A 20,575-nucleotide genomic window follows, 5' to 3' on the forward strand; every position below is an offset into this window, starting at 1 on the left:
GGTCAAGGGCGTCTTTTACCTAGGGCAAGCTTGGCCACTTGATCGCGCGGAACTTGCCTTTACTATGGTTTCTACTACTAGAGAAGAAAGAGATCCTCTTATTTCCACTTATGTTCGCAGCAGCAGCAGCAAATCCGCAGTCATGAGTTCCACGGTCAACTTGGGAAACCAAACTCCAACATTGACAGACGAGGAAGCCCCTGGTCCAGAGGAGCGTTGCATGTCGAGTCGCGTGAACCGAAAAATGGACATTGCACTTTTACCTTGCTTGTCCCTGTTGTACCTGTTCAATGGATTAGATCGATCGAATGTTGGGAATGCGGAGACGCAAGGTATGTTTAGATCGATCAGATCAACTATTCGCTGATCATCCTACGAACACCAAAGGAACGGTTCTCCTAACGTCTTACATGCAGGGTTCACAAAAGACATCGGCGCAACTCCGGACGATCTCAACCTCGCAGTCTCGCTCTTCTTCGTCACATTCGTGTTACTCCAGCCTCCGTCGGCGGCGGTGGGGAGATGGCTGGGCGCAAAGCATTGGATTACTATCATAATGGCAAGCCTACAATATCGTTATTTTCACCCTGGCATTTCTGATACTCAAAGATAGATCGGATGGGGCATCTTCACCCTAGCCCACGCCTTCATCCGCGGCCCCGGCCGCCTCATCGCCGTCCGCCTCATGATCGGAGCCTTCGAAGCAGGCTTTTACCCTACAGCCATCGCGTACCTCTCCACCTTCTACGGGCGCTACGACATGGCCGTCAGGATTGGCCTTTTCTACGGCCAATACGCTATTGCCGGCGCGTTTTCGGGGTCTATTGGTATGTCACCTTACCTTTGTTCAGTAATCCCGTATTGTATGTCGTGTATGCTAATATGAACCAAGCATTCGGTATCTTCCACCTCAACAACACACGTCTGCATAACTGGCAGTACCTCTTCATCATCGAAGGCAGTCTGACCATCCTCATCGCCATACTCGCGTGGTTCTGGTTACCAGCCGGACCAGGTACCGCATGGTTTCTCAGCCACGAAGAGAAGGTCTTTGCCGTTCAACGCATCATCAAGGATAATTCTGCGTGGACTTCGCATGATTTTGGAAGGGATGGCGTGGAGAGGGAGAGGTTGACAAAGAGAGATGCGAGAGAGACGGCACGGGACTGGAAGTTGTGGTTCTTGCTGTTTTTTAATATCTGTGCTAGTGTGCCTAGTCAGGCTTTTTCGGTCTTCATGCCCATGGTCGTGCAAGGGTTGGGGTATTCGAGTTTGGATGCGAATTTGGTATGTTCACACACTGAAGCTCAAACCCATAACACATATGCTCAAATTTTGGGATGACAAGCTAACCCAAACAACGCTTAGATGTCCGTCCCCCCCTTCGTCTGCGGCGCAATCGGTCTCTACCTCTTCGCCCTATCATCCGACCACCGCAAAGAACGCGGCTACCACATCATAACCGGCATCTTCATCTCGCTCATCGGCCTGATAATCACCGTAACCGCCCCCACGCACTCCGCCCAATACGCAGGCCTCTGCATCCTCCTCTCAGGCTCCTACATCTCCGCGCCCCTAACCGTCGCCTGGCTCAGCGGCAACAACCCCGAGCCCGGGAAACGTTCACTCGTCCTGGGCGTCAACGGCTTCGGCAATCTCGCTGGTGTGGTGGGCGCGCAGTTGTATAAGAAGAAGTATGCGCCGGGGTATCTGGTGCCGTTTTATGGTACGTTGGGGTTTGTGGTTGCGGCGCTGGTGGGGTATACGGCGTATAGGTTTATTCTGGTGAAAGTGAATAGGACGAAAGTGGCGTGGAGGAGGGGGAAGACGGTTCAGGCTGTTGAGGCGGAGAGGTTGGATGCGACGAGGTATGCGGATGCGAAGATGACGTTTTTGTATGGGCTTTGACGTTGTGGCTTTTGTGGGAAAGATAGTGAAGAAAATACTGCTCGATTGCGGATCAAAGGAGATGAACCTCATCTGATTTCCAAGAAACCTGTTATGCTCTAGCCCATAGAAACAGTTTAGACTACACTTCTCAAATGTGCCAGAGTGCGAATCTTGATCCTGGTCGCAATTGCAGTGTCCTCTACTTGTTCCTATTTACACAAAAACGGAGAATTCCTCCACGCCTATCTGAAGTCATACTCTACACTCGCTAAAGCACGATCAAATTCCCAATCTTGACCCCCTGACTCCTAAAGTAATACCTCCGTCTCACACCTACTCCCGTTGCTCTCCTCAATAACGTCATTGTCTCCTCCCCTCCACCAACCATAATCATGGGAATGGGATTGGGTCGTAGCATGCCGGTTGGGGTATACTGTACATCATCTAACAGCGGCTGCACAGGGGGTTGTTGCGTCGCTGAATCAGAGTCGGTGTATTGATTCTCATTGGGTTCGTGCTCAGGAAAACTGACAATGATGACGAGTTGAAGGGAGGTAGCATCTGGTGGGTAAGCGGGGATGTTGTGCAGCTTAGTCGAAAAGGAGCAATCGCCTCTAGGGATTGCGATGATTTGATGATTCTTTGCGACCTCCAGCGGAAGACGGTCTGTGCAGAGAGTTGTGGAGTGGACGTAGATATTTGACCAGGTGAGTGGGTTGTCTGGGCTGTATGTCATTTCTGGGTCTTGGGTGTCTGGCATGGGTGCTGCGCCGGGACCGGTGGGAAGCGCGGCGGGAAAAAAGTGGCGTTTCAAGGTTTGCTCAGAGTGATCTTGGGATTGAGATGCTGCGGATGTGGATGTGGGTAGTGGGGCGGAGAGGAGGGCTTGAAGCGATGAGAGGAAGGTGGCTAGGTATGACGGCTGGCTATCGAGTGCTTCGGGGTCCACTTCTAGATCAATCACGTCGGCGATATCCATGTCGGATAGGTTGCTCGTCTCACCGAGCGCATCGCTGAGGAGATCTGCCAGCGTTTTGGAGGATGCAGGTGCAAGCTGCGGCGGTACGTCGATGACCAGGTCCAACGCATGCGCATCTCGCGTTCTTGTGAAGAACGGGTCGAGTGGGTTGAAGTTGTCGATGGTCGAACGAGACATGAAAACCTTCTCATCACGGCCCAGAGCTATGTTGGAGATCGCATAGATGCGGAATTGCTCATCCAGATCCAGCTGCTGTCGTATCGTACGTGGCTTGTCTTGCTCACGAACCATGCCAAGTCTCAGCCCACTCATAGAGTTGACCAAGATGCCTTCCTGCACTCTTTGGAGCGCACCTGTCAGCGATGTGCTTGGCATGTTGGGGAACGAAAGGTCAAAGGTAGTCCTGACAGCCAGCACTGAACTTGTAGCGTTGTGGGGGATGAGCTCGGGTGGCAAAGTCCATGGATAGTAAGTGTAGTTGGAAGGCGAACGTGTGTCTGATAAAGAAATGCTGGGATGGTCGGCACTGAACTCGACGAGTGGTGACTCAAGCGTCTCGATGGTTGGCATAAGATGTAGTCTGGCAAGGCTTGCAGCATGCCAAATGTCGGTCCGAGCGGCTGTCGGAGAGATACTGAAAGGCAAGAGAGCTGGTGGAAGAGGGCATGTCTGAGGTACCTCTAGGATTGGATCAGGATCTGGCCGCGTCTTCTGAGTGGGACGGAGTCTCTTCGAAATGATCAACGGGTGCCCTTCGGTCGTGAACACAAACGGCGCGTCCCAGGTATTGAGCGGATGCGACGGGTCGAAAAGCAGAAAAAGGTATTTCGCAGTTTCACCAAGGAAGAAGCTCTCCATGCGATCGTTCAGTTCTCCAGTACGTACATCCTGCAGACCGGCCCACCCGCACTTAGTCCAGCAGCGTCTTTTGATGTCACGCAACGCCATTTCTCCTACATGGAGATACCAAGGGTCTTTCGTAGCCTGATAGAGGTACCAGGTCGATTCAATCCACTCTGGTCGACCGCCCCACCAACGAAGGCCATGCTCGATGCTGCCAGTCGCAGTTGACCATCTCTCAGGCATTGCGGAATAGCGAGTCCAAAGAGCCGTGTAGAGTAAATGCGTCTCGATAGCCTCATCGAGTTTGCCGGCCATAGTCAAGAGCCCTTGATAGAATGCGCTCAGACTATCGACCCAAAATGCCCTGATAGCACCAGTGTATAGATCGACTTGGGCGTAGTGAGGATGCTGGTGTTGTGCTCCGCGATAAATTTGTCTCCGAATGCCATCGTGAGCGTCGAGCCAAGTCGCAAGGAAGGCTTCCGGAGAATCAGTGGTTTCGCGTGCTTTGTCGAAAGGTAGTCCGGAAAGAAGAATATGCGACTTAAGGGCATACTCAAAGAAGCTGTCAATACCTGCTCCAATGCCCGTGTAAGAATTTACCCACTGCCCTGTCTCAGCGTCGATGCCGGCGCCAATAAGCCCGATGCTGCTTCTGCGGTGCCACACGGCCCAGAAGGCGTCTTTGGCCAATCTTTCGTACTTCGGATCACCAGTTAGTCGACTGAGAACAGAGAACTCCAGGACCAGACTCCCGGCGCCAGCGCTGCACGTCTCAGTGACTTCGGTCCCCTTATCACTTGGGTCTCTGCCACATTGGCCATTCTCAGCATCCATGTTGTTTGGGGATTTCGCGTAGAAGGGTACTCCGTATCGGAGGTTGACTCGAGGGTACGGCAGGCCAGTTGGCGTGTTGAAGGCTGGCAGTAGTCGATCCGTGAGGTCTACAGCAAGCCGTAGAAGTTGTCCATCGTAGACGAACCCATTGGGCCAAAATATCCCTTCACGGCCTCCCGTTCTCTCTGTCCTTGCATCGTAACCTCGGATGGGCAGATCCCCGACTGCAAATTGGTGTGCGCTGAGCAGCCCGCCAACGCCGCGGATGACCGTCTCAAAGACCTGCACCTTACTGTCCAAATCGAAGCCTCTCGCTCTTGCCCCACGGCCACGGGGTCCTGACGAGCCATCTCCATAGTTCTCTACCAATAGCTTAACACCCTCTTGGAAGTCCTCCAACGGTCTATTGGATCCGGCGGCATCGTTTTCGGGCGTGGAAGCGAGGATAGCGAGCGTCGACAAGCTGTCTATCAGTGTCAAAGAGTAGTTTCCGAGCACGTCGTTGACTTCGATATGGGCAGGATTATGGCGATCGCGAGTGAGGGGTGCGCAAGTGAGTGGTCGTAGCTCGTCTTCTGGGAAGGCATGTTCCATGTAGTTGTCGAAACCATGGTAGAAGATGTCGCGTGTCTCTTGTCTGCGCAATTAGTACACATCTGATATTGATGATTCAATAAAATTACCTCAGTTCTGCTATTGCTTCATCGGTCATGCCATGAGCGGGCGTCGTCCAGCAACCTATACACAGCAGGAGGATGCATAGTAGCTGAAAGGGTGCTCCTCCGGGCATTGGCGCATGTCGCCGCAGAGGCCTTCCAGTCAGTCGCATGGGCAAAGAAGTCCCTGTGAGGCGACATGTGACTCGAGTCTGTCAGCAGCGGGAGGCGACGAGGGCGTTGGTGTTTAAGCGGGGCCACATGTTCGGCGTTCCTGCTTGACTGGTGAAGCCACGATTGCCGTATGACACGGGCGAATTTCTGGCGAGGGAGCAGCGTCATTGCGCCAAGCCTTGTTCCATCAATTATTTCATCGCAGGACCGTCGACACCACGACCCCCATGTGCCCGACCCATGTTTCCTAGAGGCGCCTTTTCTTCTTAATTTGTATTTTATCCCCCCTTCTATCGCCATGCTCCCCAGAACCGCCTTCCGCGCCCTGCGCATGCGGTCTGCACTGGCAGCGCCGCGCATCACACCCATAGCTTCCACCTCGCAATGGACGCGCACATATGCCAAGGTCGGCAAGCCAAAAGATAACACCTGGAAACCCTCAGATCCCATCAAGTTCGACGAGACCAACAAGGCGCGGCCCAACCCGGTAAACCCTTCAGAGCAGCCTGAGTTCGACACAGAATCAGCGCCTGAGAAAAACACAACACCGACACAGCCCTCAAGACCAGTGGAGAGCGCAACACAAGCCTCGAAAGATGCCGGAAAGGACTTTAAGATGTCGGAGCAGGAGGAGATGTCGGGGCCCAAGTCGCCCAGTGAGAACACCGACCCAACCACCGAGAGCCCAGAGTCGCAACAACCACAAAAGCCACTACCGGACCTGCGTTACGGAATCCCCTCGACGTTTGCGGAGGAGCATGCTGAAGCCGATGGAAAGGCGAAGCGGGACCCCAACGACCCCAACGAGCTCTACGAAGACCCGACACCAGGCGCTGCTGGAGGCCGAGAGGGCGGTAGTGGCGGCGAACTGCCCAAGTCCGCATATGAGACGAGCACCGATAGGCGGCGGAATCGTGTCGCCAATTGGTCCTACCTCGGTATGCTACTTTTCGGCACAACGGGCGCGCTCTTCATGGGCCGAAACTGGGAGGATGAAGAAGAGGAAGCCGCACACATCGACGCTCCGAATGGCTGGACGTTGGGCGGCATGTACGCCCGTGCGGCTGCCCGCATCAACGGCCAGAAAGCATACTACACTGAGCCTACCTTCCAGAAATTGCTGCCAGACAAGGACAAGATCCCCGGAGGCGCTCCAGAACTTACTCTGGTACTCAGTTTGGAGGATCTCCTGTTGCACTCGGAATGGACCACTAAGCACGGCTACCGACTAGCAAAACGACCTGGTCTTGACTACTTCCTCCGATACCTCAGCTCGCAATACGAACTTGTCATCTTCACTTCCGTCAAGTCCATGGACGCCGACCCCATCATCCGCAAGCTCGACCCCTTCCGTCTCGTCATGTGGCCGCTGTTCCGCGAGGCTACCCGCTTCGAGAAGGGCGAGTACATCAAGGTATGTTGATTATGCACTGTATGAGACTTTTGCTAACCATCTCTAGGACCTCTCCTACCTCAACCGCGACCTCTCCAAAGTCATCATGATCGACACCGACCCCTCGCACGTCAAGCTCCAACCCGAAAACGCCATCATCCTGCCCAAGTGGAAGGGCGAGCCAGGCGACAAGGGCCTCGTAGCCCTGATCCCCTTCCTCGAATACCTTGCCATGATGTCTCAAACCGGTACACCAATCGACGTCCGCACCGTTCTCAAGTCGATGGAAGGCAAAGACATCCCGGTTGAGTACGCCCGCCGCGAGGCCAAACTCCGCGAACAATTCAAGCGCGACCTCGAGCAGCAACAGAAGAAGACCAAGGGAAGTGCGGGTGGCATGTTCATGAAGAGTCTGGGTCTCGACGGACCGAAACAAGGCATGGTTCTCGGTGACCAGAACATCAGCCAGGGAATGTCAGAGGGCAAGATGATGATCGACATGTACCGCGACTTCAACAAGCAAAACTACGTTCATCTGGACAAGCAAATCCGCGAAAACGGAGAGCAATGGCTCAAGGAGATGGCTGAGGAGGAGAAGAAGATGCAAGAAGCTCAGCTCAACGATATGAAGGCAGGCGCATTCAGTTGGTTGGGTGCAGGTAACTCGGCGCCTCAGACCGCGACAGTGCCTTCAGCAGCGAGTGCACCAGAAGCAGCAGCTAGCCACCAAGGGGGAGTACCACCTACCCAGACACGGTAGAGGAGCTGCGGATTGTACGTTTAAGGATTTGAAAGATACCACGAAAAGATACTGTTCCACTCTGATGCGGATATGACAGGAGTATTTTGCCCGGGAATGGGTGTCCTGGATGTCTGTTACATGTACTATATATGTTGGAATAATGACATGAATATAGACACTCATGTTCGCAGTCACCTTAACCACCGTCGTTGAGCGTGGACACGAATGCTTTAGATCGGCCTGGTAAACCACCGCCACAAGTATACGCGAAACATGGGCGCATGACTAACATTGCTTGAGCATCAGATTTGGGAGTGGAAGCAAAAACGCACAGCGATAAACTTCATCTTTCTTCCATGCCTCGGCCCGCGGCGTTAACACCGGAGCTAAAGGTGGGGCAGATTCCTCCTCCGTCATGCATCTTCCAGCCGCCCGTACCACACTTCTCTAGAGCTACCTAAGCTCTGCGACCGCGTGTCCTCGCTACCATGTTCCAGTTCACCTCTCTAGTAACCAACCCCTTCGCCTCCAAACCCAAAACCAAACCATCCCAAGCCCCCCCTTCACCGCCCACGATGTCTGAAGACACTACCACCAACGCCACACCAACCCCATTCCCCTTCCTACGCCTACCCCTAGAGCTCCGCGAACAAATCTACTCCATCTACTTCACGCCCGCCGACCACCTCGTCCGCAGCGAAGAGCTAGAAGCGAAAGGCTTCTACGGCGGCGTCTACCAATGGGACTTCAACCTCTGGCTCGCAAACAAACAAATTTACGCCGAAGCGAAGACAGTATGGAGACGAGAAAACGTCTTCGTCAAGATTGCTACTCCTTGGCCGAGCGCGGGTATGTATCGCGTTTATCTAATGGCTACGGATGGTGTACCAGAGCAATTGGAACTTACCGGTCGCCGAGGACGCCGTGAGCTTTTCCCTTGTCTTTTCTGAGTTCCTGTGGAGTGCATGGCTGATATATTAACGTCTTAGTTCTAGTTAACCACATTTCCTCCGAGGGTCTTGTGCCGATTGTTTGTACGGATGCGCGCGCCGATGCGTTTAACGATTTCCACGCTGTTGTGCAGATTACCGCGCCGTTTCATGGCGAGGTACCTGAGCATATGGTTGTTATGCTGGTGGACGATCTACCCCTCTTCACGAAGACTTGGTACTACAGTGCGTTGTCTTATCCTATGCTTAACGAGCGCCTATCTACTACGTTCGTTCTGCGGGATCCGTATGGCGAGAATGGCGAGGCAGTCATAGGGGAAGAACAGCAAGACTACAACATCCCCCTCCCTCTCCAACGCAAGCTCCTCCTCCCATTCGAACATGTCAAGGGCCTCAACAGCACTCACATCCATGGTTACTCCCCTGTTGTCCGCGAAGAACTTGCCAAGCTCCAAGCCATCCCAATACCCACACTCCGCGAATCCGTCGAAAACGCTACAGACCACATGCTAGCCGGCGACGTCCTCCTCGCCTCCGCCACACCCTCTCCAGACAACACCCTCACCACCGACGAAAAGCACATCGCCGCCCAACAAGCCCTCGATCTCTACAACAAAGCCTTCCACTCCATCCACATCCTCATCTCCGGCCGCACCCGCCGCGTCCTCGCCGATGACTTCTTCCACGAAGCCATAACCACGGGCCGTTACGCCGGCCAAACCGGCATAACCATCCGCGTAGTCCTGCGCCTCAAACTCGTCTCGCGCACCATCGCCGCCTACAACGCTCTCGGCCAATACGCCGAAGCCGCCTTCTGGGGTTTCCGCAGCATAAAAATCTTGCAGGAGAGTCTGAACCCTGATTTCGAACACTTCTTGACGGAGTTTCTCGAGGGAAGTGATGTAGGTTGGATTTACGTGAGAGCTGGGTTGGCGTTTTGGCAGATGGAGAGGGATAGGGAGGCTTGGATGGGCGAGTGGATTGGGTATGCGGAGGAGCCGTTGGCGGGAAGTGAGCGGTTGTGGCAGGAGGCGAGGCGGTATGTTAAGAGTGCTGCGAGGGAGGGGGTTAGGAAGGAGCTGCAGGGGTATGGGGTACCGGGAGTTTATCTCATATTTGGCGACTATAAGAGTAGGGAGGAGGCGGAGAGTATGGTTGCGGATGATGGGAGTAGTACGAGTGAGGAGTGAGGCATGTTTGTTTTTAGGAATGCTTCTTGTGACTGACGTTCTTGTTACGGTTCACGCGTGATAGGGTGTATATACGTTTCTGGTGACGGCTAAGACCCCTTGTCCATATGCTCTTGGACAAATGAGAGAGCGTGTGTTGCGAGGCGTGGGCTTAACTACATGTTATTGTGTTAAGAGCGGCATAGTATCAAACGATCGATTCAAAAGGAAGGGAGGTTTGATGGAACAATAATTATTCATTAAAGAAACAGGAAGCAGTATATGCCTCTCTAAAACGCCACCCAATGCAGGTATCATCATACACTCATCAACAACAGCAACAATCGCCCCATGCAAAGCTCCTCTCCATGCTACAAATCCCATGCGTCTAGTACTTCAGCTCAACAGGCTGAACCCTCCTCTTATGCATCTTCATCTTCGTTGCCATGGTCGAGTTACCGCCACCGCAGACTCCCTCGGGGATATCGAAACTGTTCGTGCGGCCGGTAGGAGCGTAAACCGCACCCTCACCAAGACCACGCTTCGCGAATCCGCTCCAGATCTCGCACACGTTCTCACCGCCTGTGAGCGCCTTGTCGGCGTCGACGATCGCGTCGCGGGCAGAGACGAAAGTGGGGTTGCAGGGCTGCAGGGCCATACCGTCCATGACGATCTTCATAGCGAGGTACTTGCCATCACTCGGGATACCCTTGCTGTCCAGCTTAGGTAGCCAGTCATCATTCTTGCCATACTTGTCGATGAGGTTCCAGAGGACTTCGTAGAGCATGGATGCCCAGATGTTGCCGATGGGGTGGACTTTCTCGTAGAGATCGGCGTCGGAGTAGACCTGTGGGTTCTTGTTGAGGTCGGTCGAGTAGAGGTAGTTCCTGATTCCGAGAGGACGTCCGCTGATCCAGTCGCCCATGGGGTACTCGGTCTTGCGGGTGTCGCCGGCCTTGAGGCGGATAGCGGTCGCGTAGAAGTCGCTCCAGCCTTCGCCCATGCCGCCGGATTCGAGCAGAGAAAGGCAACCGGCGTTCAGGGGACCACCGGTGAGACGGTTGGAGAGACCGTGGGTGTATTCGTGGATGACGACTCCGGCGTCGAAGCTGCTGTCGCGGTAAGGGGTTGTTGTGTTCCAGATGTACATGCGCATGCGTGCTGGTTGACCATCGGGAGGTGTGGCGAAGTTGGCGTTGTTCTTGCCGGAGCCATCTTGAGCGTTCAGGTAGACGAAATCTTGACCGGCACCACCAGCGCCGTTGTTGTTGATCTCGAAGTTTCCGGCCTTTTCGTTGAAACCTAGCGTGTGCAGAACATCGTGGTACTTGTTGGCGGTGTAGAAGAGCTGAGTAATGGAGGCGTTGGCATATCCCATCCAGTCGGTGTCGTTGAGAGAGAACGGGTAGTCGAAGACCAGGTCCTCGCTCTGGGGACGGGGAAGGTTGAGGAATCCGCTGTTGACGTTCTCCCAGTTGGTGTGGGCAATACCGTTGTTTCCACGGGTCGTCTTGAAAGTCTGCTTGCCATCGTTGTGGTAACCAAATTCACTAGCAGCGGGAGAGAAGTCATCCTCGACAAGCTTGCGGTCACCCTCAAATGGATCGTTGATACCCCAGGGGCTAGATGTTATTAGTTATGATCATATATAGTAGTCGTGGCTACTTACTAAACCTTGTACTCAGCATCGGCAGAGTAGTCAACAACGGCGTGCACCTTCTCGCCATCTTCCGCATCGACGTAAGAAAGCAGCCAGTTGCTCATGACATCAGTCTCAATTCTCCAGGTAAGAGCGAGCTTGCCCTCCTCATCTACGAGGTAGACAAGGCGTGCTTCAGGCTCACTGACACATCCGGTAGTCTTCTTGATAGCATAGGTCTCAGTAGCTTCCTTTGCCTCAGCGATAGCCTCCTCAGCGGAAACTGGGAGTCCAAGAACGTTGATAGCGGACTTGAGCGCATTGGCGGGTGCCGCGCTGTCACGTTTGCTCAGACTTGGCGGCGCTGGGATAGCACCCTTGTAGAATGAGTTTCCGAAAGAGAAAACATTGCCATCACGACCGACCTGTGGGGTATTAGCACGATTGCCAACATAGAGAGTATACAGTTTTTAGAGGTTGTTGACTTACGTTGACATTGAAGTCCGCGGTATCGATGTCAAGACCGTTGGCGGTTTGCTTGAAGTAGAAGTGAGCTACTCCATTGTCGCCAACATATGAGTCCTTGACAAGACGGAAGGTAGCATCCGGGATCGTAGCCTTGACCAAGTCGGTAGCAACATCCTCCGCACTAGCACGCTTCGCAAGTGTGTTGATGTTGGGATCAGCCACAACTTCGGCCACGTTCTTGTAGGCAGCGGCATGCTTCATGCGGTACGAGTCCAAGTCGACAGCGCGGCGAGTAAGTGTGCTGCGTCCTTGCCATGAAGCGTGGGGGTGGCCATAGACGCTGATGGCAGACAGCGATGCCAGCGACGCGAGAAGTACAGAACGCATCGTGGGAACGAGTGAAGTAGAAATGAGAGACTAGGGACAGGTGATGTGCTCAAAAGTAATGCTTTGAAACAGTATACCACTCCTCTTATACATGAACAGCTGCCTCGCCACATTTACCCCCCGAACGACTCTCCACACTCGGTCTTGACCCTTTCGAGAACACGGAGCGAATGGTTGATGCAACACCAGGCGCGTACGATTAGTAGGCCGTCCACGCGACAAGGGAACGATCACCGGCTGCCTTTCTCGGACTGGCTGCACGCGTAGTCGACCGGCGCGATGGTAGGAGACAGCAGAGCGGAGGCTTGGCGACACTGTGAAATAGGCAGGCAAGCTTCGGAGGCCCTGTTATATTGGTCTGGGCATTATATCGTGCATTGTGTGCCCGAGCCGACGATCCTGACCTTCCGGATAGAGCCATGGGCCGGGAGATCACGAATGTTTCATGCGTTCACATGGAGAAGGCAAAAGTACTCTTGCGGTATCGGACGACAACGGCGGCGGAGCCCCTGAAGTAGCGTGCCGTCGCCTTGCCCGTGAGGAAGAAGGGAATACGCGTCGCTACTTTTGTTTTGCCTGCAGGAACCCGTAGGAAGCGGCTATTACAGACTGCCAACGAACACGAGAATGTGCCGGCAGCAGACTTGTCTCGCAGAGAGGTCCTCTGACTCCGGATAGGCGCATGACGAAAGGACTAACTAGACACTTCGGTGTAGCCGCAGCTGTAGTGGAAAAGATAGTCAGGCTGGGCGCATTGGTCGCCTGCCTCTTTCGCTGTAGCGGGTCCGTGTTGTGGCTTTCGAGGCCCGCTCCGTGGAATTACGATCGCTGCCCAGAGGCGATCGAGCGTGCAACATAACGGCGCATGTGGCTGCGACAGAGACGCAGGGAATTGCGGGAGCCTTCTCGAGATGGCGAAATGCAGCTGAGGAGTTGTGGTTGGAGGAAGTAAGCACGAGATGAAGCATGCCAAGGGAGCTATTTTAGTGTAGGGCCCCTTATCTCCACGATAAGACTGACTCTCCCACGATTCAATATCTCAACTGCGACGAATGAGGAGAAACTCAAGAGAGGCCCTACTTCTGCGCGAGATGTGTCGTTCAGCGAGTTGCGCCATCCTTATCTCAGGAATCTATCGACGCTGTCTGCCTCGACTGTGCATGCGCACCCCACGCGACATGTGCGCGTGTCTTCAGTGATCGGCGAAAGCGCCACGAGTCGTCCGCCCTTCCATCTCTTAAGCTCGAGCCTGATGAGTCTCTTCGCACGTAGCTTCGGTTGTGTGCTGTGCGAACGATACCATCTCTTAAACAATCTCAATCATCCTCTTCGCCCGCTCCGGTAGACCCCAAGTATTCTCGACTTCACTCAAAAACTTACATGCACCAACCAATCTATACCTATTCCTCACAGCATCCTCCTGGACTCCAGACCCCGCCGAAGGTCTAAGTACAAACGCGATTACTGATCCCTCGAAACTCCATATCTCGTCACCTTGCTTCACATCACTAGGGCATTTCCCATATCTTCCTCGATCCGTGCTGAAGACCGCGTATTGCTCTTGGGTTTCCGTATGGACATCTGTATAACGTCTCCATCTTTTGTCCGGTCCAAAGATGTTGCTTTGCAAGAATTCGGAAAAATGGCGCGACGTCTCTGGGTCGGATATGTGTTCAAGCATATTATAGCCTTTCGGGGAGTTGAATCCAGTGATGGTTTCTTCATGGCTTTCACCCCAGAGACCGAGAATGTGGAATCTGTCCGAACCCTTATTGTCCATGTTTTCATGTTCTTGCACACCGAGGATGTCGCTCGAAAACGGTAGCCATGGCATCGGCTTGCGAAAATCGAGACTCCAGGAAGGTAGGTTGTGTTCGTTTGGCTGATGGCCTGTTCCTACTGCACAACAGAGAAGGCTGATGGACCACTTCCTTTCTAGTAGTAATCTAGTGACATCCGCGTAGAGTTCCCTTACGGACAAAGTGTAGTCTGGTTTCATCTGTTCCTGGTCGCCTGAAGGAATTAGACTGCGAAGCCCATAGATGTGATCGCGCGCATCGCTGGCGTTCCTGTAACTGGCGAACTGCAACGCGCGTAAAAGTTCCATACTGCCTGCTACACGCACTATGCGCGTCTTGAGAAACTCATCTCTCAGCATGCATATCTCCTGGGCGCGATATGATGCATCCTTAATTACAGCCGGACAAGGTATCGCCTCTGGGTCTGGCGCCGTGCAGTCCGCAAGGACGCTGTCCAGCGAGAGCAGAGGAATTTGGTGGCGGCCCAAGAGACATATTGGATCCATTCGCGAGAGCGCGATTTCCTGTACAATCCACACTCTTGACCAGTACTCGTGGGTAGCTAGCCATGTAGGCATAGCTGTGGCTGGTTTTTGATGCTGTTGAAGGCGGTCCAGAGCATCGGAATGGTCGGGTAGGCGTGTAGGCCTCATGGTGCGTACTGCGTCGGCCACATGGCTTACGCCACGTCTCGATCGAAAGGACCGCCGCAGGACTAAATGATGCCACCATAGTCTCCAGGCACCTCGGATGAGGCGATTGCAAAGCGGTGCGCTTTCTGGGAGGCGGAATGGCGGGGACCAGCTACCGTCAGCCCAACTCTCGTCTAGGCACCCAAGCGATACCCAAGTTTGTCTCCCTTGTTTATAGATCCTTCCCATCAGTGCCACTTGCTTGTTCTTCTCATAATTATTTCCCTGGTCTATGCGAAGAGCGTCAGCCCAGACAGTGATTGTGAAGTATCGTCGGCGAAGCGCTCGCAGAGCTACGAAAAGGTTTGCGGATACATCGATGGTTTGATGATTGACGCTTATGGACCTTTTGCCTCGTGATCTTCCCCATGTGTAGGATAGAGTGTTGTACCGAGGTTTAAAAAACAGGTCGAGGGAAACTACTTCTATTCTGCACGATATGGCATCGTCCCATCGTCCAGGCTGGATTTTGAGAACACGAATCTGGTTTTGGGTGTGATCAAGAGGTTCGTATATATATTTTGTCGCTGTCTGGTGGTAAAGACGTCGCTTCCGCGGAGATTGAACGGCATAGCAACAGGTTACATGGATTGCGCGAATGCGGTGGCAGGCTTGCAAAGCATCAGCAAAACGAGCCTTGATCAAAAACCTCGCTGCCGCTGCCGCTGTCGCTTCTAGCACCATTAACTCATTATCTGGCTGCAGTGAGTTGTACCTGGTTTCGAGCTGGCGCCTGCATCTCGATTACATACCTAGGTAGCTCGTTCCGTAAGCGCTAGGCCACATTGGATCCTGAGCATACCACTAAGGCAAGAACGACCTCACACTTACAGTACACGCGCAGAATACCAACAGATTACAAGCAATTGATAGAATAGAACTGCCTAGGTGTACTACTCTAAGGTCCATCTGTTCCACACAGAATACGAGATCATGTGATAATAGCTCCAGTTCTAAGCCCGATCCCACCTCTCCATGCCCTCCTTCTTCATAGTCTCATACCACTTCCTCACATACTCCAAACCAGCATGCGGACCATAAATCCTCTTCTCCCACTGCGGTACCGGAGCCTTCAGTCCCGTCTCCTCCTCACACTTGCGCATCAGCTCACTTAGCGTGCCACCGCGGTCAATCGTATTGTTGGTGCTATAGACGCCCTCTTTGGCACGCGCCTCGCGTTTCTTACTGCGGAGAGTAGATGTAGCGAATTTATCGAATGTGAAGTTGTGCGGGTCGACGACAACACCGTAGTTCTCTGCGGCACCTTCGGGGGTGACAAGGCGGCGGTGAACTTCTTGTGCTACGCGTTCGGGTGGGCGGGTCAAGGGGTCGCCGAGGCCGCCGCCACCCCAGGTTATCCATTCTAGTACGTCGCCTGGGGGTGTTAGTTTTTTTGTCCACGCACGCGAACAATGAGTGCGACTTACCTGGGTATACGTGTATGAAATCTTGCTTCGATTGACAATATTCCATGTTATCCTTCTCCGCTGGTGTTCCGTAGCTGTTGTTTCGATAGACAACCTTTCTCGATCTGCTTCCAGGCTTTCCGCCGTTGACACCCCAGGCCTTGGTCAACCATCGATCGTCGTGCGTGCTGACATCGCCTTCGCACAGCCATCTGTACAACGTCCTCTGTGCATTACCACCACGGTAGAAACCAGCACCTCCAGAATCTGGCAATGCCTCGTTGGCTTCGATGATGACGGGATAGTAGAGCTCGATGTTCTCAGCTGGGATGGACTTGATAGCTGGGAAGAGACAGTGGCAGTCCGGCCCATCACCAATTGGTCGCGCGGGTACGCCACCGAATCCGATTTGGTAGAGCAAGTAGAACTCCCCGTCGGGCTTGAAACCGGAGTAGAAGAGATGGGGCGAGTCAGAGAAACCTGCTGCACAACGGTAGGCGGGGTTCTGTTGTCCGAAGAGTGCTTGCAAAACGTCCATGATGCGACCGAGGAGATGAGTGCGGCAACTGACGGCTGCTGGACGCACGGGACGGAGGATGGTACCAGCTGGGATCCTGATATCTAGCAAGTCATGGAATCCATCGTTCACCACCTACTAGAATTAGTTACGTTTCGTGATAATCTGGTGCGCATGATCTACTTACAGCATACGGATCGTAGATGGCGAGCAAATGGTAACCGATGAACATCTTGAATAACGTAATAGACAGATAGAAGTTCATCGAGCTGTTTGACTGCGGCGAAGTGCCATCCCAATCGAAAATAAGCTTCCCGTTCTCCTTCTTCATGGAACAAGTGATGGCATATGGTCCAACTCCTTGACCATCGTCGTCGATGAAATCGGTGAAGCTTGACACCTCATCGCTGATCTTGTCATTGATGATCCTGCTAATCGCAAGCTTGTTCTGCTCCAGTAAGTAATCCGCCGCTGCCTCGTATACCTCCAGGCTGTAGCGCCCACACAATTCGGTGACGCGCGTAGCAGCTGTGCGGCAAGCTGTAACGAGCGCCATGAGGTCACTCTGAAACCAGTCTGGTGCACGGGAATTACGGAAGAGTACCGTCGCGAGAGTCTCGTTGTACACGCCTTTCGTGTAGAGCTTGACAATAGGTATTTGAATCCCGTCCTCGAATATGGTGCTTGCGTTGATACTCATGGAGCCTGGTACTTTTCCTTGCACATCGGTGATGTGACCAAAATTTGCGGCCCATCCTATAAGGCTGTGCTCGTAGTAAATGGGAAGTATTACGATGACGTCGTTGAGATGCGATACGGCGCCATCGGTCTGGTATACATCGTTCGTGACAAACACATCGCCTTCTTCGACTGTGCCGTTCCAGCCGTCCAGGAACTGCTGTATGAATGATCCAAACTGACCGACAAGCATCTGGCCACGTGTGTTGGTGATAACGTTGAATTCATCTTGCTGTTCTCGGATTGCTGGGCTCATGGCGCAACGGAGTAGAAGAGCATCCATCTCTCGTCTGATAGATCCCAGTGCAGAGGCGATGAGCGTAGCGATGATTGGCTGCTCTTTGATCAGTGCTTGAGCTGACTCTTTGGTGTGCACGGCCTTTCCATGGTCCTTCTTCTCGGTAGGCCAGATGAGTATGTTGCCCATGGAGTCGATCTTTCCGTAGAACCCAGGAAGGATGAGAGTGTTCGAGTCCATCTCAGTGACAACCGCTGGACCATGTATGATCTTGCCAGCTCCTCCGATCTTGGAACGATCCCAGAAGGTTGCCTCGACCTTCATCCCATCCCAGACAATGACCTGCTTAGCTGTGATGGCGTCTTTGCAAGGTTCAGAAGTAGGAGCATCCTCCAAGGGCTTGAAAGCCACCTCTTCAGAAGCATCAACCACTTTGGCACGTAAGCGCATTGTCTCCATCTCAGCATGCGCGTGTGAGAAACCAAATTGGTGTTGATGGGCCTCATTGAACTTGGAACGAAAGACATCCACAAGCTTGTTTGAGCTATTAAACTCATCAGAACTCAGATCAACGGTAAGCGTCATAGCTTGGCCCTTGTAGCGCATATCGGCTTGGTATACGACATGCAAGGTAGCGTTTTCGTCTACAAGCGAAGTCTTCATTATTTCCACACCACCAGCCTTGAGACCCAGTAATGTCTCTTTAAGCTCTTCCTCGGTTATGTCGGAGAATGCGTGGATATATGTGCAACTCTGCTCGTGCGACATCTTCGTAATAGCATCGCCTTGCGCACAGAGCACACCGGGGGAAGGAGGAACAATGACAGGCCAGGAACCAAGAAGCTGACCAAGGGCGTTACCATGAAGTGGGCCAGCACCGCCGAGGGCGACCAATGCAAAGTCACGTGGATCGTAGCCTTGCTCGACAGATACCAGCCGCAGAGCACCGTGCATGGATTCGTTTACCAGGTCGATGATACCCTCAGCTGCGGAAGCTGTATCGAGACCCATTTGCTTAGCGATCGATTCGACTGCAGCTGTAGACGCGGCAACATCCAATTGGAACTTTCCACCGAGAAGTTTCGACGGAAGGCGACCTAAAGCCAAGTTTGCATCGGTCACAGTCGCTTGGGTGCCACCTTTTCCGTAAGCTGCAGGGCCAGGTGTAGCGCCGCTAGACTCGGGTCCCACACGTAGAGTCTTGGTGAAGTCATTGAATATCGCGATAGAGCCACCGCCGGCTCCTACAGTATTTACGTCCACGCTGGGTGCTCGTACTGATAGGTGACCGATCGCGGTCTCTCGTCGGATGATGGCATCGCTTCCCGGAAGTAGAGCGCAGTCAGTGGAAGTTCCGCCCATATCAAATGTAATGAGATTCTTGTAGGGCGTGTTCTTCGCGACGAGATGAGAAACAGCCTTGACGCCACCAGCTGGCCCACTCATGAGGATGCGCACCGGTGTCTCGCCGGCAAGGTGGGTTGAAGTCAGGTCGCCGTCGGATTTCAAGATGCGGATGGTGTCTGTGTCTTTCTCAAGCTTCTTCTGCAGGTTCTGCATATAACTCTTTACCACCGGCTTGACGATGGCGTTGGCGGCTGTCGTGACGGTACGCTCATATTCTTGGATCTCCGGCAGTACATCTGTAGAAGTGACGATCTCGATATCTGGCCCAAACTCACTGCTTAATATGGCCCTGATGCGTTCTTCATGTGCGCTATTGGCGAAGGAATTGATCAGCGATACAGCAATTGCTTGCGGTTGCTGTCTCTTCAGATCCTGCAAGTCCTTTCGTAATTCATCCTCATCCAGCTCGTAGAAGACTTCACCGTCAATCTTGATACGCTCTTTGACTTCTACAGTTCTCTCGAGAGGCACGAGAGGGTCGGGCTGTTCGTAGTGCATCCATGAGCCTAATCCGCCTGGTATCTGGCTTCGCCGTGTGGACAGTATGTCCTTGTGACCCTTGGTGACGATAAGACCGCACTTGGCGCCTTTGCCTTCAAGCACCGCATTGGTACCTGTGGTTGTGCCATGGTGTATGTACTCAAACCTGCCGTCCCAGTTGTACTTCTCTTTCAGGATTTTGCGTGCCTGTTGCACTCCGTCTTGCACACCAATAGACTGATCTGTCGTGTTGGTCGGCACTTTTGTACGTACCGCTTCGCCGTTCGGGGTGATGACGCAGACTGGACTCTATTAAAAGATGAAGCGACTTTGTGGAAAAGGGCCGTACCGTCGGTGAAGGTTCTAGGATCGTGTTAGCCGCGCTCCTTGACATGGGCCGTGTTCAGACAAGCCGCGAGGTGTCGGCAGCTGTGGATTCGGGGAAGTTCTGCATGTTCGCCGCCGGTGCCAGGAAGAAGCTAGCGGGTGGGCGTCCAGGCCTCCCACCGGTCCATGAGGCAAAATTGAGGCGATCATTACTTACCCTCCAACATCAACGCCGAGTCTGTAACCAGGCGTAGCCATGGTGTCGTGGCCGAATTGCGGTTCAGCGATGAGGTTGAGTCTATTCCAGTCTTACAACGAGGACTCGATGATGGGTTACCGGATGGCCCTGCGTCATGCTATAACCATGCTTTTCTGGAGCTGCTGCTAATGCGCCGAGGCCGCGCCGAGCATTGTCAATTACAATAGCGTTCGTGCTATCAGAGGCTCCATTGCCGCTGTCAGACACTGCGCCCTGCCCATAGTGGCAGTCACCATTGCGCTTGGGGAAGGCGTTTAATGGATGCCGCAATCACGGCACTGGCGATGATTGGAAGGTTGAGGATGATCGGTGTTCGCTATCGTTTGGATGCGGGGTCGGTGAGAGCTAATTGCAGTCGTGTTATCTTGGACTATCTGCCTCTGCCTCGGTGCTGCAGAAGCTGCCGTTATCACCGAATGATGCTTGACGCGAAAAGTGGACGAGGATGCTCGGCGCGTGGACCGGGGGCGACGCGTCCCAAGCTTCGCTTAGGTGCTTCCGACAAGGTCGCGAAGCATCACAGTCGACCTCCTCATATACATCATCACGATTTCCTATTCATCAGCAATGGCGCTCGATATAGTG

At 53.4% G+C, this 20,575-nt stretch overlaps 6 protein-coding genes across 6 annotated transcripts; 3 read left to right on the forward strand and 3 right to left on the reverse strand.

Moving 5' to 3' along the window:
• Nucleotides 1-244: 244 nt before the first annotated feature.
• On the forward strand, nucleotides 245-1,908 carry J4E90_010285 (uncharacterized protein; the record flags this gene model as incomplete). The annotated part of the gene is made up of 5 exons (XM_051439798.1): nucleotides 245-332; nucleotides 417-559; nucleotides 614-827; nucleotides 893-1,287; nucleotides 1,369-1,908. 5 exons carry the CDS (start codon nucleotides 245-247, stop codon nucleotides 1,906-1,908), a joined length of 1,380 nt encoding a protein of 459 aa, XP_051286452.1.
• Nucleotides 1,909-2,158: 250 nt separating this feature from the next.
• Nucleotides 2,159-5,339, reverse strand: J4E90_010286 (uncharacterized protein; the record flags this gene model as incomplete). The annotated part of the gene is made up of 2 exons (XM_051439799.1): nucleotides 2,159-5,186; nucleotides 5,233-5,339. The coding sequence occupies 2 exons, from the start codon at nucleotides 5,337-5,339 to the stop codon at nucleotides 2,159-2,161; spliced, it is 3,135 nt and encodes a 1,044-aa protein (XP_051286453.1).
• Nucleotides 5,340-5,677: 338 nt separating this feature from the next.
• Nucleotides 5,678-7,532, forward strand: J4E90_010287 (uncharacterized protein; the record flags this gene model as incomplete). The annotated part of the gene is made up of 2 exons (XM_051439800.1): nucleotides 5,678-6,793; nucleotides 6,840-7,532. 2 exons carry the CDS (start codon nucleotides 5,678-5,680, stop codon nucleotides 7,530-7,532), a joined length of 1,809 nt encoding a protein of 602 aa, XP_051286454.1.
• Nucleotides 7,533-8,089: 557 nt separating this feature from the next.
• J4E90_010288 (uncharacterized protein) lies at nucleotides 8,090-9,654 on the forward strand (the record flags this gene model as incomplete). The annotated part of the gene is made up of 2 exons (XM_051439801.1): nucleotides 8,090-8,438; nucleotides 8,510-9,654. The coding sequence occupies 2 exons, from the start codon at nucleotides 8,090-8,092 to the stop codon at nucleotides 9,652-9,654; spliced, it is 1,494 nt and encodes a 497-aa protein (XP_051286455.1).
• Nucleotides 9,655-10,021: 367 nt separating this feature from the next.
• J4E90_010289 (uncharacterized protein) lies at nucleotides 10,022-12,127 on the reverse strand (the record flags this gene model as incomplete). Its single annotated transcript, XM_051439802.1, has 3 exons — nucleotides 10,022-11,255; nucleotides 11,303-11,697; nucleotides 11,762-12,127. 3 exons carry the CDS (start codon nucleotides 12,125-12,127, stop codon nucleotides 10,022-10,024), a joined length of 1,995 nt encoding a protein of 664 aa, XP_051286456.1.
• Nucleotides 12,128-15,571: 3,444 nt separating this feature from the next.
• Nucleotides 15,572-19,713, reverse strand: J4E90_010290 (uncharacterized protein; the record flags this gene model as incomplete). Its single annotated transcript, XM_051439803.1, has 3 exons — nucleotides 15,572-15,993; nucleotides 16,046-16,676; nucleotides 16,729-19,713. Coding segments are annotated over 3 exons (4,038 nt in total), but the record flags the coding sequence as incomplete, so codon positions are not given.
• Nucleotides 19,714-20,575: the final 862 nt, after the last annotated feature.

The sequence above is a fragment of the Alternaria incomplexa genome (genome assembly GCF_024043165.1).
Source record: "Alternaria incomplexa strain BMP 0042 chromosome Unknown scaffold_20, whole genome shotgun sequence".
NCBI lineage: Eukaryota > Fungi > Ascomycota > Dothideomycetes > Pleosporales > Pleosporaceae > Alternaria > Alternaria incomplexa.